Source organism: Primulina tabacum, chromosome 17, assembly GCF_025594145.1.
Source record: "Primulina tabacum isolate GXHZ01 chromosome 17, ASM2559414v2, whole genome shotgun sequence".
Classification (NCBI taxonomy): domain Eukaryota; kingdom Viridiplantae; phylum Streptophyta; class Magnoliopsida; order Lamiales; family Gesneriaceae; genus Primulina; species Primulina tabacum.
The window spans coordinates 26,417,806-26,434,453 of NC_134566.1; the positions used below are offsets into that span (position 1 = coordinate 26,417,806).

A 16,648-nucleotide genomic window follows, 5' to 3' on the forward strand; every position below is an offset into this window, starting at 1 on the left:
AGGGATTTTCGGCACCCTCTAACGTTCGTTCGCATGTGCAGACTTTAGATCGGACCTCGGAAATATTCCGGTTTGCCTCAAGCTATTCCAGACCAGCATCTTGCATAACCGATTTTACTCTCCAAATCGAAATCTATGTATGTGAATTTCTTTGCATCATCAAACTTTAAAGGAGGAAAACTTCTCCTTATTCCACTAATTTAGTTGAAAATTCATCATGTAAGTTCCAAAACTGTTTTTCCAAAAACCAAAAATCATATAGCACACATCATGTGTGCACGATCATTAGTAAGAGATAATACACATCACGCTTATTTACACACATTTTATTTGCAAATATTTTTGTTTTTGAGGTGTTTAAAGTGCATGTATGTGTTTTTTTTTTTAAAAAAAAATTGCATGGATGTTAAAGAGTACTAATTTAATAAATGGGATTTTATTTATTTTTATTTTTACCACGGTGATATATGCCGTTATCCCGTTTAATTTAATGAAATAGAGAAGAATGAAATTAGTATTTTAGTTTTTTTAATTATAAAAATATTAAATTAACATGGCGGCCAAATCCCGTGCATGCAATTTCTGAATTTATTAAACGATGGGTCAACTTTGGCAAGCATTTGATGACGCGAATTCTACCATCGAGCGAAACAAGTCAAGCCGCCGAACAAGAACTGTTTGCTGAGAGTGGAAGTAGGCAGAGAGAGAGAGAATAAACATTAATATTGTGAATTTCGAGCAACATAATCGGCACAAAAACAGGTAATAATCACGCCTACTCGGGTTGTCGATGGATCTGTGATGTTGTTTCTGATGATTCATTGATCGGCTTTCTCCGAAATCAGTAGAAATTTGGTGTTTCTTCCCTTTTGGTACTTGATTGAATGATATATTATATCTTCCTGTTAGAGTAAGTCAACGGGTTTTCTATATTTTTTGAGTAAGATGTGATCACTCATTTGTGATTCTTTAGATTGCTGTGAATTTCGTAGGACGGATTATGGAAATGAATGTGCGTTATCCTTGTTCTTTCAGTTAATCGTGGAAGAAAATTGATGGTGAAAGTTGTTCTACAAAGATATTATGACTGTGAAAGCTTTTTCTTGAGGACTTTGCATATAGATAACAATTGTTTGAGTAATGCATTCAATTGTTGATGTTGGTGCAGTTGTATATTGTTCAGTACTTCAAAAAATGAAAGAATTAAATGATTATCGAATCGAAGTAAGATGTTGTGTATGAGAATGGGAACCATGGAGTGTACTCCTTGGCGGACTCTTAATCCATGCTCCACCTGTAATAAACTAAAATCATGTGCATCAGTTAAAGTCACAAGAAACTAGCTGCGTGTAAGCTCGCCCTGAAGGATATCGAATAAAGAACTCGGCTCTCTTATATAAGAGTTGTTGAACTAGGATTATATGTTCTACTTTAGTGTCGTGTTACTAAATTCACATGCCTGCTGTTTGATTAACATGAATATGGCCAGTAGCAATCGTCTTCTTTTTTTCCCTTTTCAGGTAAGATAAAAGATGAGTTCATTAGATGTTGCCAGAGCAGAGCTTGCTCTTGCTATCATTTATCTGAATAAGGCTGAAGCCAGGGATAAAATATGCAGGGCCATACAATATGGTTCGAAATTCTTGAGTAATGGAGAGCCTGGAACGGCTCAAGATGTTGACAAATCAACTAGCTCAGCTCGAAAAGTTTTTCGTTTATTTAAGGTCAGCGATTCAAGTATTTTCTACGAGGAAAGTGTAGTTTCCATTCCAGAGAGATATTATGTTCTAACGTTACAGATGAGGGATGTTTTGGTCTTATATCTTGGTTGCATGCTTAATCTTGACAGAGTTTCTATGTTCCTTTGTATTTTACAGTTTATCAATTGTCTCCATCCTCTCATCAGTCCAAGCGCTCCCGAGACTCCACTTCCTCTGATTCTGTTGGGAAAGGTATTGAATCCTTGATAATGATTCCATTTGATCTTCTTCTGGGCTCTATTACCATTTTAGTTGGTCCAAAATGCAGTCGACAAATGCCCTCTTGTCCACTTTCTTGTTTTTGGATCAAATTTCATGGTTGGGTAGGACAGGAATATATAAGGTAAGCCTCAAAACTTCTCTAATTCAGCCCTTATTGGTAAAAATTTGTTGTTGGAGTGAGCAAGTGTTTTCTTGATGCAGAACAAAGAACGTCTAGAACTAATTGGAAGGATATCTCTCTTCTCTTGGTTAGGCGCTTCTGTCTGCACCATTTTGGTTGAGGTATATTGCCAACCTTCCACTTCAATTTTGTAGCCTGAGCATGAAGTTTTTGTTTGATTCCTGTTTAAGTTTAGTTGTAGAGAGGAATAAAACAAAAATAACATAAAATTTGTACAGTAAAACCATCAGGCAGTAGTATCAACTATCAACTAACAAATGACCAAAGGGATGAAACTCTTACTATGCTTTCTCCATTTTGGATGCAACCAGCACATTCTCATGGGTGAAAAAATAGCTTAAACGTAAATATGGTAAAGAAATTTACTATAAATAAATCAAAATAAAATCAAATTATGAATTAATGTAGGTACCATTAAATGTTATTAAATCTTATTGGCTTTGATTTCAATCGATCCTGAAAAGGCATACAAATCAACTAACATGTTTTGTGTGCTTACATTTGTTGCTTCAGATTGGTGAGCTTGGTAGGCTTTCAGCATCAATTAAGAAGTTGGAGAAGGAACTGAAGAATACCGATAAATACAAGGTTTGTTGTATGGATGTGACATCACATAATTTGGTTATCTAAACCTTGAATTTGTCTTGTTAATACATTCTTTTGCCATCCTCTTTGATTGTTTCATTACAGAATGAAAACTATCAAAGTAAGATGAAAAAATCCAACGGCAGATCGATAGCTCTTGTAAAAGCGACCATGGACTTGGTGGTTGCAGTTGGCTTGCTTCAATTAGTACCCAAGAAAGTCACTCCTCGGGTAACTGGTGCCTTTGGATTTGCAAGCTCTCTCATCTCCTGCTACCTGGTATTTCTTTTTTCATGTTGCGTTTTTTTTATATTCTTCTATAGTTTGGAATGATAGACTAGTTGTTTAAGATGATGAATCGACGCATTTTGATTATGCAATGCTGTTTCCTTGTTTTGTGCAGTTGCTTCCTTCACCACAGAAGGCGAAAACAACCTGAAAAAGGAACTTTATTTTGTCGACATCGCTCAGTCATGAATCCGTGCATGATGCTGGACAGTCGGTTGTGGTTCGTCACCTTGTTTGATGTCAACTGTTGCCGTCGCTCGTTTCAGTAAAAAACACCATATTAATAATATATTTGCACCTTCCTAAGGTGATCAGCTGAACCATACCAAATGACTGCTACTACTTTCACTATATTAATTAGCAACATCTTGCAGATTTACAAGGCATTATGTTCTTGGGTATTTTCATGCTCCATGCCTGTATGGAGACTTAAATTTAAATATTTTGACTATTGCTTAATAGAAAATATTTAGTGCGAACGAAAGATCCAGAAGGAGAGAGATATATAAATCTAAGGCATAGTTTGGTACACATGATAGGATAAACATGTGATATATAATATAAGGATAAGTTAATGATAAATAAGATGTAAGATATTATATTTCATGTTTGGTATGATTTTAATAAGAGTGATTAAATTTATATATTATATTATAATGACAAAATTAACCTTATCATAATAAATTTTATAATTTCAAATTTGTTGCTTGAGTTCATATTTCTTATCTGTTCAAGCGCCGACAGTGCTTGCATGATTTATTTATTTTTTTACCTAATTTTATATATTATATAATATGATAATTGAACCCTTGATTTTGTGAGTCAAATATCAATTTTTAAGGTTAATCGCGTGATACTAATAATTTTATCGAGATTTATACAAATCATTTATATAATTATCTCAGTTCATTTATATAATTATCATATTATATAATATATAAAAATAAATAAAAATATTTATTTGATTTTAATTTCTACCTGCAAGTAAAATGAGATAACGATATGGTTTATGATTTTTATATATTGAGGGCAGTTAAGTTATTTTTTAGTGTTTTTATCAATATATTAAAATTATCACATCTCATAAAAGAGATATTTTATCCCTATATAAAATTATTTATCACGGGCCCATGATATTATCATTGGATCTCTAAAAAGGTACCAAACGTGGGATAAGAGAGGATTATCTATTAATCCATCTCTTATTCCATTTACCAAACTATACCTAAATATACAAGGAGAAAATATATGAAAAGTCAATTTTAGATTTATATTTTCTCTTCCACTTAAAATCTAACTTAAATATGGTTTTCCAAAAAAAAAAAATCTAAATTAAATGGTATAAATGATTGCCAGTTTCACTCCCATAACTTTTAAACATCTATAATTTATCAGCGATGCTGCGGGATCTGCTCCTTTTCATGAATTTCTTAGAATTATTAAAATGGGTTGACGGATATATACAAGAGATACATATCTTCTGCAGTGGGAGGAAAACAGCCATATGTTTTGTGTAAACAAAACGACGTGATCATCTCAATTCAAAATAAAAAATACTTAGAGCTGAGTCAAAATGATGGTTTTGAATCTAAATTTACCAACTTTCGACAAAAAGTAAAGTCTGAAGTACAAATGTAAAAATTTTCAATTTGGGTACACAATGTCACCTCCCATTGCAGAGGATTCGGATCCTGCTCACAAGGGCCGACTCGACCAAAATAATATAAATATAAATTTTTTGAGTTTCTTGGGGTTTTGAGTTTCATGGGGGGAGTTGTTTCTTGTCCATCGTGTAACTTCCAAAACATCCAACATATATAATTACGGTAATGCAGAATTGGGTGATGATAAACATATTTATCTTAAAGAATTAATATACCACAATTACTGAAACTTTTGGGTTGTGAAAGTCATTCTTCTCCATTTTGTGTTCGGTATCGGACCACAAACAAGTTATTATATGTCGGAAAAAACTAGTAAATGTGCTCAAATTTGTGAAGTAAATAAGCGTTTAGCCAATAGACATGAGTACGATTCCTCTCACCAACATCTTCTCATCGCTAAGGGCTTGCCAATTACAATATACCTTGCTAGCGACAAGACTGAAGAATAGCGGTTGCGGATTAAAAAAAAAAACTAGCTATCCAACTATAAAGTTCTTAGGAAAAAATATGTTTTTGATGTTAGAGTAGGTGTCCAACGAGCCAACTTGTGGCTTGAGATTTTATTGACTCTAACGTAAAACAATATTTATTTTAATAATATTTTACGATGTTATTCAATTATGACATTATACTTTATTTGTTTACTCATGCAAGCTGCATAGATAAAGTACTTGAATATACAATAGGTATCATGAGGTCTGCCTCTCAATGTAAGATCATGAAACTCATTAAGAAATGTACTGTATATTCTAAACAAGTTCCTATTCGAATCAACCGCCTAAAACAAGGATAAAGGTCGCTCGAGCTCGAGACTAGCATCTATGATGTAAACGTCATGTTTCATTAGCAAAGACATCAAGATGTCCATTCACATAGATGAGTGATCATACGATGATGCACTGAACAACCATTCATCAGATTTTCCAAGTGATTCTCACTTATCGAGTGAAATAATCCGCGGTTATGGTTGTACACCATTAGCCTTTTGACCCAAGACAATGTAGGGGCTATACGTACTAGCATGCACTTTGATCCGTTTACCGACTTTATTGAGGGTCGTCAGGTGGCGAAGTTGGATGTAGTTTCGAAATACGTAGTAGCAAATGCATTGTAGTCTGTGGGATTCGTCGTTCGCCTACGAGTGAATATATATTATGTGATCTGATTAGTTAATAGTGCAAGGAGTCTCTAACCAGAGCGAGAAAGATGCTTTAGGGAAATGTGTTTTTCTAGTTGCACATACCATGCCACTATTAGTACTCAAAAATAATGCACATCGTTATCAAATTTATATGCAACTCTCAATATACCAATGGTTGCAGATTCGATCGGGATATATGTGTTGAAAGGACCGTGTTGTACGCTAACTATGACTTAAGGTTCTTGCAGGCACTATCAGTGATTCCTAAAGGATCATGGGGCGATGCTATTAGACGCACTTACCATAATCCGATGGGTGCAATCAGAAATGAGTTCTGACAATCTTGATGAATGTGTTGATTAAAAGAATGGAGCTAACTAGGGTAAGCCCAAATAAGAATAAATGTTATTCTAAATCACATGGAGATGTGAATCCACGACTAGCTGTATCCCTGAATCATTAAAGGTCACACAAGTATCGAATTCTGTGTTCCCGTTGAGAAAGTCAAAATTCAAGGAGTTGAATTTGACGACTTATAGTTTGATGGAGATCAAATAGAAAGCTTATGTAATGCCCGGTTACTCGTACAAATGATTAATAATGCGTTTATGTAATTTATTATGTGGTTATATTGGCTCATTATGTTTTACATGTTGATTGAGATATCGATAGCGAGATTGAATATGATTTATATATTGTCCATGGTGTATTGAGAAATGAGAATGAATATATGTCTAAATAGTGATAGTAAGATGTGTAGATAAAGTAGTGTAATGGAAGTTGATATGAAAATGCAAGAAATGAGATGAAAAATATGACAGTTCTTACGGATTTTAGCATAATGATTTGGATATTGATCCAAATTGTGTGAGGCGATAACCATTAGAAAGCTAAGATAGGTCACAACTTTTATATTTTGGGTTTTGTCCATATCATTATGGAAGACAAGCCAAAAGCACCCCAAAGTGTGTCGTGTGAATCGTCATTCCTACAATTACATATTTTGGTATATTGAGCATAACTTTTTGCTCAGACCTCCAAATGATATGAAACTAATTGGAGATGCAAGCCAAGATATAGGGCTACAACTTTCATGTTTACCACTTTTTCAGATTATGAAAGAAAGAGACGTTTCTGGAGCAATCTTTGATGAAACTGTGTGCAGGGACAGAAGGATCGGCGCCCGAGCGGTAAGATTTTACCGCCCGAGCGTCGGTGCACTACAAATTCAGTATTTGGGCAGAAAGTTCCGTGCTCGAGCGGTAATATGTTACCGTCCAAGCGCCGCTGCACATATAAAGTGATAAACTTCGAATTTTCTAGGCATCTTCATCAATCCCTCAGCTTCTTTAACAGTATAAACTCGAAAGAAACCAAGAACTCTTCCTCCAAAAGCTCCTTTCTTTTTCTTTTCTTCTTCTTCTTCTTCTTCATTTTGAAGCTAGACTTGCATTATCCATCACAAGAACATCCTAGATGTGTAATTTTTCATCTCTTTTGATTGGTATACATGTAGAGGACATTAAAGGAGTGACTTTCACCTAGTATAGACATAGTGATTGGTTTATTGATGTATTTGACAGTATAGAAGCGAGAAACATCGTCTCAAACTAGTATTCGTACACTTGGACTGCAAGTTGGCATGTTCTTGAAGTAATACATGCGTACTATTATGAATTTCAAATGCTTTGTATTGTTTATTGCTATATGTACATTGTTAGTATGCTTATTGATAAAAATATAGCATCATATTCCATTGTTATGTATTAAATATGAAAGAAATTCATGAATGTTGAAGATAGGTTTCATGTCATGAACATGAACATGAAAGAAAAGAAAATGACTGATTTTTATATGATATATGAGCTTGTTGACATCATGGGTGGTTTTAAGTCCACCAAATCACCTATTGGCCAATATATGTTCATGGGACGTGGGGTTGTCACAGGGCACCCTGACGTCCAACACAGTAGTAGCTATATAATAAAACAAGCACAGTAGTACATGTCAACTAATGAGGCTCAAGTACATAAATGAACATGAATATATGCTATGGTATGACATGGTTTAAAGATTCATTGTCGATCACGACTTGATATGTATTTTCCTTCGATGCATATTGATACGTATAAATGCCAACTTATTGAGTTTTATAAACTCACGTAGCTCATGTATTACAGGATCAGGTAATGAAGATACATAGGATACCAGTTCGTCAATGGATGTTTGTGACGTGCCTTACCTCGACAAGAACCTGGGTGTCTTATTGTATAGCTTCTGCATATGTATTATAGTGGATTATATGTCAGGGCAGGGTTTGAAACAAGTTTCATCCAGGTTCTTATTGTATAGCTTCTGCATATGTATTATAGTGGATTATATGTCAGGACAGGGTTTGAAACAAGTTTCATGACGTTTATGAATATATGTATAATGATTCAGTGTATGTTTGAGTATGATTATATGTATGTATAGATTTTGTTGCTTGGGTTGTTGGCTTATACAAAATGTAGGGACATCATGCCAAAATTTTTATAAACTGTCAAATTGATGTCCCTTGTTTGAATTGCTTCATGATATAGGTATATCGTTCAAACACTATTTTGATTACAAGTATAAGTATCATTAATCATGTCAAGTACTGAAGAAGGGTGTCACAACTTATAAAAGAGTTTATAAGCAGATTTCATAGGATGGAAGAAATGGAGTGATACCCCTCTAAGGGTTCGGGATAATGGTGACCATTTCCGGGTTAGTGATGACCTGGGTTATCGGTTGAATAGCCCGGATCAGAAGACAGCTGTCCGGGCACTTCTTCTCCACCCGGTTTCTCATACAGGTACCCAGGTAACCAACTACCCAGGCCACCTCGAGAATTGCACCACACTCGAGTGTGATCGATACAGGCAGCCTAATCCGTCAGAACCACTTGGGCTTGGAGTGTCCTAGAAGTCATCAGAAGCTACAAGTATGGGCAGCCGACTTGTCATACTTAGTAGGTGGCACAAGAATCGAGGTACCTACCCCATTTTCTACTATAAATAGCAGGTATTAGTGTCATTTAAACATTCGGAAATCTTTGAACTAAAATCACTTACATATTTCCCTTCAAATATTGCTTGTGTTCATAAAAAAGCCTGCTGACTTAAGCATCGGAGTGGCCACGCCGGACATCCCTCTGGCGCCCATTCACGAGTTACTTTCTTGTTTACAGGTGTTGATCCAAGCCATTATCTTCACTCAAATTTCCAAACATTATAAATTATTGATTTGGTCCGTTGAAGCCCCGTACCCGGCTCACCTATTTTAACGAGATCACATCATTGGCGCCGTCTGTGGGAAAAACACTGAGTTCGAGACGTTGATATGGCTCGTACGAGAAGAACCAACCAGGGTAATTCTCACGCCCAGGGTGATGGGGGGCAAACTTCAAGACAAGCTGATGTTAATAACATTGGAACAAACCTCATTACCCTGACCCCTGAAGAGTTAAAGAAAATGATGGCCGATGCCGTTGTGCTAGCTATGGCCAGGAAGGAGGTCTCTCACCCTGTCAGACCACCCGGTGATAAACAGGGACGTGATCAGGGACTTGAGCAGGAGCAGGAGCAGGGGCAGGGAAGGAGGGATAACGAGATGGTAGGAGTAGACGAGGGATCCAGTGCTGGGTCCAAATCTCCTACCGTGGCAGAGGAATTGATGGAATTAAGGCAGAAGATGAGGGTCTTGGAAGGACAGTTGGAAAGACGGAGCGTTGTCCGGGCAGTCCCGAGAGGATGCCCGTTTTCTGATATCATCGTCCGGGAGCCTCTTCCTGGAAATTTCAAATCTGCGAAGGTGAAAGACTATGATGGCAATGCAGAACCGGAGGAACACCTGGCCAGGTTTGAAAATATGGCCATGTTGCACTGTTACACTGATAGAATCAAGTGCAAGGTGTTCCTAACAACACTGGTGGATTCAGCTCAGAGGTGGTTCGAAGGCTTGACTTCCCAAAGTATCAGTTCCTTTGAAGACTTCCAGAAGGTGTTTTTACACCATTTTAGCAGCAGTAAAAAGTACAAAAAGACTGCTTTTAGCCTTTTTGAAGTTAAGCAGAACCCAGAAGAGAGTTTAAGGGCCTATATCAGAAGATTCAACAGAGTGGCCCTAGACGTCCCTACTTGTGCCACTGAAACGAAGACTATTGCATTCACCCAGGGTTTGAGAGAGGGTGAGTTCTTCAAGTCACTTACTAAGAAGGTGCCGGGAGATTTCGAGGATCTATTGTCGCGAGCAGAAAAATATATCAATATGGAGGAAGCTCAGAAACAAAAGAGGGACTCTGTGAGAAAAGAAAAAGGAGACCGGATGTCTAAGCCCGAGGAGAGGGGACAGAAAAGTGGCAATACATGGCACTTTTCTCATCACGTGCCTCTGAAAATTGCTCGGAGAGAGGAAGTGCAGGAGTGCAGCAGAGATTTGGCCCCGGATCATCAGTTATCCCGGCCAGAAAAAAGTGGATTTTGCTCTTTTCACAAAGTATGCCACCATAACACTGAAAACTGCAAGGCACTAAAGGGGAATTATGCCTCATCCTCCATCCCGGGACCCAGTAACAATAGCCAGAGGCCGAGAGTGCCACCTTGGACATCTCGGCCACCAGGATCCAGCGCCCGAGGAGGAAGTGTGAGGAATATCCCGAGGATTGAGCCCGGTAGAAGAAGGGAGCCTGAGCCCGAGAGAAAAAAGAATTCGCCCCCTGCCACAGGAATGATCAAAATGATATTATGAGGCTCTACTGATGGAGATTCTAACCGGGCGAGGAAGGGGAGAAGCAGGAGGGAATGTTTGGAGGTAGAAGGAGCAAGAAGGAATGAGGCGATCATTAGTTTTGGCCCGGAAGATTTGAGAGGGGTGAGTCTGCCCCACAACGACGCCCTGGTGATCCAAGCCCGAGTGGCGAATTATGATATTCTACGGGTCTTTGTGGACTCAGGCAGCTCTGTAAATGTAATTTTTAAAGATGCCTTTGTACAGATGGATTTGCAGGGCTACCACCTAGAGGTTGTGGAGACTGCCCTCTTTGGTTTTGCTGGCCATATGGTTTACCCGGAAGGGGAGATCATGTTGCCATTAACCTTGGGTTCTCAGGATCTTAAGAGGACGGTGATGACTTCATTCACCGTAGTGGATTCCCCGTCATCATATAATATCATTTTGGGGAGACCGGCTATGAACGAATTGAGAGCCATAGCATCCACATACCACCAAAAGATAAAATTTCCAGTAGGAGCTCGGGTGGGAGAAGTCCGAGGAGATCAACCATCCTCTCGGAAATGCTATGTGGAGGCAGTTCGGGCGGATCAGAGTAGAACAAGGAAGGAAGGGAAGAAGGCAAGGGTGGACGGGGAAAGAACGATGGGGAGAGGAGAGGTGCATTTTGTGGCAGAGGAAGAACAAGAAGTAGTAGAAATCGGACCAGGCCAGCAAATTCGGGTGGCCCGAGATCTCAGTATATCCACTCGGGTCAGTCTGATTCATTGTTTAAAAACTAATATTCATGTGTTTGCTTGGTCCCAACAGGAGTTGACATGGATTTCTCTCTTGATAGCAGAACATCAATTGAACATCCTCCCGGGATCTCACCCAGTAAAACAAAAAAAGAGGCACTTTGACCCTGAAAAGGACAAAGTAATTGATGCGCAAATTAAGTAGCTTCTGAAAGCTGGCCACATTAGGGAAATTCAATTCCCCACATGGCTTTCGAATGTGGTCTTGGTACCCAAATCTACCGGGAGGTGGCGCATGTGTGTAGACTTCCGCGATCTCAACAAGGCGTGCCCCAAAGATCATTATCCTCTGCCCAGGATTGATCAGCTGGTGGATTCCACCTCGGGCTATGAATTGCTAAGTTTCATGGACGCATACCAGGGGTACCATCAAATCCCTCTGGCTAAAAAGGATCAAGACAAAGCCAGCTTCATCACCTCGGAGGTACATTTTGTTATATTGTAATGCCTTTCGGGTTGAAGAATGCAGGGGCTACTTACCAGCGTCTGATGGATAAAGTCTTTGAGAAGCAGCTGGGACGGAATGTGGAAGTCTATGTGGATGACATTCTATCCAAATCCCGAGAGGGTGCCAGCTTTATTAGTGATCTAGAAGAAACTTTTGCGACTCTCATGCATTATGGAATCAAGCTTAATCCTGCCAAGTGTATTTTTGGCGTGAAGAGTGGCAAATTCTTGGGATTCATTGTGACAGACCGAGGGATCGAGGTGAATCAAGAGAAAGTCGAATCTGTGCTAAGCATGCCATCTCCCCGATCTGTCAAGGAGTTACAAAAGCTAACTGGGAGAATTGCTTCCCTTTCCAGATTTATTTCCCGATCAGCACACCGGAGTTATCCTTTTTTTCAAATCTTAAGGAAGGCCCAGCAATTCGGATGGGATGAGAAATGTGAACAGGCCTTCCAGAACTTGAAAATTCATCTTGCCGGGCTCCCGGTGTTGGTGAAACCAGAACCTAGAGAAAAATTATATGTCTACCTGTTCGCTACAGAGTATGCATTCAGCTCTGTTCTAATAAAAGAGGAAGGAACTGATCAAAAACCTGTCTATTATGTCAGCCATGCTCTGAGGGGGCCCGAGCTCCGGTATAGCGAAGTGGAGAAAATTGCTTTGGCCCTAGTCATGACCGCCCGGAAGCTAAGACCTTACCTTTTGTCACATCAGGTTATTGTTCTTACCAATAGTCCTCTGGGTAGGATCATGACTCATTCCGAAGTATCCGGGCGAATGATAAAATGGACAGTAGAGTTGGGTGAATATGACATCGAGTACAAGCCCCGAGTGGCCATTAAAGCAAAGGCTTTGTCAGATTTCTTATCTGAAATGATCCAGCCCAGTGAGGAGGAGGTATGGAAAGTATCAGTGGATGGGGCATCTAGCCTGATGGGGTGCGGAGTAGGGGTGGTATTAGTGTCTCCCTTGGGAGAAAAGGTCAAATTAGCATTAAGAATTGATTCCCGGATAACCAATAATGAAGCTGAGTATGAGGCTGTTCTTGCAGGTATTCGAGCTGCCCGGGAAGTTGGAGCTTCTCGGATTATTCTATATTCTGATTCACAGCTCATCACTCAACAAATAAAGGGCATTTATGATGCTAAGGATGACAAGATGCTTAAATATTTACGGCTCATTCGAGCCCAAGCAGAAAGCTTCATGGATTGGAGTATTGAACAAGTACCCCGAGAAAAAAACAGTGAGGCGGACGCTTTGGCTAAAATGGCTGCTTCTTTATCAGAAGTTAATACTCGGGAGGTGTTGCATATTACTCGGCTGGTTCTCTCTACGGAGGAAGAAGCATCACCCATGCCTGAAGATTCATGGATGACACCACTAATCGCGTATATTACGAACCATGAGCTCCCTGAGGATAAAGCCCGAGCTCAGAAGATCAAAAGACAAGCCCCCAGGTTTGTTCTCTTAAATAAAATTTTGTACAGAAGATCATTCCAAGGACCGCTTTTGAAGTGTTTAAATGAAAAAGAGGTGGATTATGTTCTCCGAGAAATTCATGAGGGGTGTTGTGCCGAGCACCTCGGAGGAATGTCTTTAACTCGAAAAACAATGCTTGCCGGATTGTGGTGGCCCACCTTAAAACAAGATTCTGCTCGTTTGGTCCAGATTTGTGAAGGCTGTCAGCATCATTCGAATTTCAGCTACAGCCCGGCCACTCTCATGAAGCCTATTTGGGCATCCTGCCCTTTTGATCAATGGGGCATGGATATTGTGGGTCCTTTTCCGGTTGTCCGGGCTTAGAAAAAATTCTTACTAGTAGCTGTTGACTACTTTTCTAAGTGGGTTGAAGCTGAGCCTTTAGCAAAGATCACCGAGCAGGAAGTATTGAAATTTTTATGGAAGAACATTGTGTGCCGGTTCGGAGTGCCCAGGAGAATAATCTCAGACAATGGAAGACAATTTCAAGGCAAAGGAATTACGTCATGGTGCCAGGAAATGAAAATCACTCAATCTTTTACCTCTGTTGCATATCCTCAAGCCAATGGTCAAACAGAAGTTGTCAACAGAGTCATTGTGCAAAGCATTAAAGGCAAGACTTCAGGGTAAAGGAAAGGATTGGGTGGAGGAGTTACCTAGTGTCATATGGGCTTACAGAACTACTCCCCGGGCACCTACTCAAGAAACTCCCTTCAGTTTGGTATATGGTTCTGAAGCAGTTCTTCCAGTAGAGATCGTGTAAAGGCCCGTATTTCGTATTCATAATTTTGCGGAATTATAAAATTTTTTTCTAAATAAATAATTATCTTGTCCCATTTAATTAAAGTAAATATGTAAATAATTTTAACTTTAAAATAACAGCGGAAGCAAATATTGTTTTCAACCAACAATTTAAAAATAATTCAACGTAAACATGAACTTAAAAATAATCCAACGTATTAAAACTGAGTTTGAATAATAAAATATGCATAAATTAAATCATGAGGTCCTCGGGTTTACTACTGAGTCTAAAGACTCAACATGTATATATCGTGAATAACAAGTAAATATATCATAAAATCGCATGCAACGTAAAAATAAAGTATCGTAAAGCGTACGGTAAAAATCATATCAAGAATAATTATAACTACGTGCATATCTAAAAATCATACGTAAAAGCTTTGCTCAATAGAGCTCTGTCATAACATATCATAATTTTCTGGTAGAGATAATGTTTCTAAGCTAGTGGCTCATAACATAGCGTAAGCGCCTGATCAGACTAAACCACAGTATACTGGGCGGTAGAGATCAATCACAGCCCTTGGACTGGATGTCCGTACCCATACATAACCATAAACCGGTCGTAAGTCACCGGGCAGAGAGGTCCTCGGTTGTTCCTACCGACTTCCAAACCCATAAGCATAAGGTGGCCACAAGACATATCGCATATATCTCAAAAATAAACATTTTATATTTTTATGCACGTAATATAATTATAACCTTATTTTTTTTATCGGATGAGTTGGATCGTTTCCAGGCTTGCTGCGACTTACTGCTAATATGTGACACATGAAATAAATCTTAACTTGATAAAATCTTAACAATAGAACCAAAAACGAGACGATTCGGACCAACAACTTGATTTTTAACCATGGCTTCGTACCAACCCGAACCAACATTAAACCGATGTTTAACCATGATTAAAAATACCCCAAACATACTGAAAAATATGCATAATAACTGTAAAACACGAAAATGGGTGAAAGGAATCCAAAAACATAAAACACTCTTTCGAGAGTCATTTTGGCACCTTTCACCGTAAATTCTCGTACGACCTCTAAACTCGACCGAATCACGAACGGCCAAAAACATGACTTTCCTAACTCATTGAGGTACTGTCTAGTCCAAGGCCATGGGCTAAAAGCCAGCCAAAAACTCAAACCAACCTCATGAACCGAACAGCAAGTTGCTGTCAAATTACAGCAGGAGCAGCTTGTGTATTTGAGGGGAAATTCTGAAATTTAATGACCAAGGGCTTGAACCACCACCCAAAGACTCTTACCAACATCCTAAGGCATGGCATTGGACCATGGCTAAGGGCTAGAAGCCAACCACAAACCAAACCACACCCCAAAACCAAAACACACTCACACAGGAAATGGAAAGACCGAAATATGCACTTGTGTTGTTGTTTAAAACTTTTGAGGGAACCATGAACCAAACCTTGAAAGGACACCCTGGTAACGTCCTAGACATGGTAAGTGAGGGTTATAACCATGGCTACAGTCCCTAGGACAGCCAATATTAGAACACACACCTTAACCACCCAAATGACCAAAACCGTGACTCATTATTGCACCTAAGGGAAAGTTGCTGTCATTCTTTCGTTCTTGAGTGTATGGACTGAAACACATGAACCAAAAACCCCCTAACATACTCTAAATCATGCCTATAATCAGCCTTGGGAGCCTGGAACCGAAACAACTCCTGAAATCACAACAAACATCTCAAACAAAAACATAAGCCAATTCCAAGGACCTGTGCAGATTTTTCGAAAATGTTGCTGCCATAATTTCGTTTTGCCTCATGAATCTTTAACATATAATGTTTAAAAATATTTATAGGACTTGATTGAAGAGCAAAGAAACAACATATACATGCCTGGAATTTGTTTTGACAAAAACAAATCAATACGACAATTACGAGCGACGGAGTCGGAGTTGAGAATTCCTTCTTGTTCTTGTGCTGTTATTCTCGATTTTTAGCTGCTGTTCTCTTCTGTAAATTTCGAAATTATGGATGAAGGGCTGCTAGGTAATGAGTATGAAGGTTACAAGGGGTGATAAAGGAGTCTTGAAGTGCATTTAGTTGGAGGTTACAAGTCAAGAAGTTGAATGGATATGAATTGTTTTTCCTCCTCTAGTGTTGTTGTTCCTACCCTCTCCTCCTTGCTGCTAATTCACGATTTTTCTCAGATGTTTCCTACTGATTTTTTGAGCATATGAATGTAGGACATGTAGATAAGGAAGAGGAATGTTAATAATGGTGTTAAAGGGTCCATTATATACATTAAAATGAGAGTTACAAGTGAAGGAGGTGAAGGATTTTGAATTGTTTCTTAATCCCCTTATTGCCGTTGGTTTGTTCCTTATTTCCTACTGCATTTACACGGTTTTGTTGTCTAATAGGTTGAGTAGAAATGAGGTATGTTATTGCATTTAAATTTACTACCCGTTAGATAATTAAAATGAGAAATGAATACCCCATGAATTGTAATTAGGAATTGTTGGAATGAAGAGTTATCCACCTTTGAATATTTTAAATGT

General features: G+C 38.7%; 1 protein-coding gene across 3 annotated transcripts; it reads left to right on the top strand.

The window, feature by feature from the left end:
• Positions 1-598: 598 nt before the first annotated feature.
• On the top strand, positions 599-3,422 carry LOC142531869 (peroxisomal membrane protein 11C-like). 3 transcript variants are annotated; one of them, XM_075638139.1, is made up of 8 exons: positions 599-872; positions 1,521-1,724; positions 1,878-1,952; positions 2,029-2,103; positions 2,184-2,264; positions 2,677-2,751; positions 2,854-3,027; positions 3,152-3,422. In XM_075638139.1, exons 2-8 carry the CDS (start codon positions 1,533-1,535, stop codon positions 3,185-3,187), a joined length of 708 nt encoding a protein of 235 aa, XP_075494254.1. In that variant the 5' UTR covers positions 599-872; positions 1,521-1,532; the 3' UTR covers positions 3,188-3,422. The 3 variants fall into 3 exon arrangements, with proteins under 3 accessions (XP_075494254.1, XP_075494253.1, XP_075494255.1); XM_075638138.1 differs by having other exon boundaries at positions 602-762; XM_075638140.1 differs by having other exon boundaries at positions 778-914; positions 1,526-1,724.
• Positions 3,423-16,648: the final 13,226 nt, after the last annotated feature.

Excerpts from the sequence above, each read along its gene's own strand:
- LOC142531869 (XM_075638139.1), top strand. The coding sequence starts at position 1,533 with ATGAGTTCATTAGATGTTGCCAGAGCAGAGCTTGCTCTTGCTATCATT. Across the intron at positions 2,104-2,183 it reads GTAGGACAGGAATATATAAG|AACAAAGAACGTCTAGAACT; the intron begins GTAAGCCTCAAA and ends TTCTTGATGCAG. Across the intron at positions 2,265-2,676 it reads TCTGCACCATTTTGGTTGAG|ATTGGTGAGCTTGGTAGGCT; the intron begins GTATATTGCCAA and ends TTGTTGCTTCAG.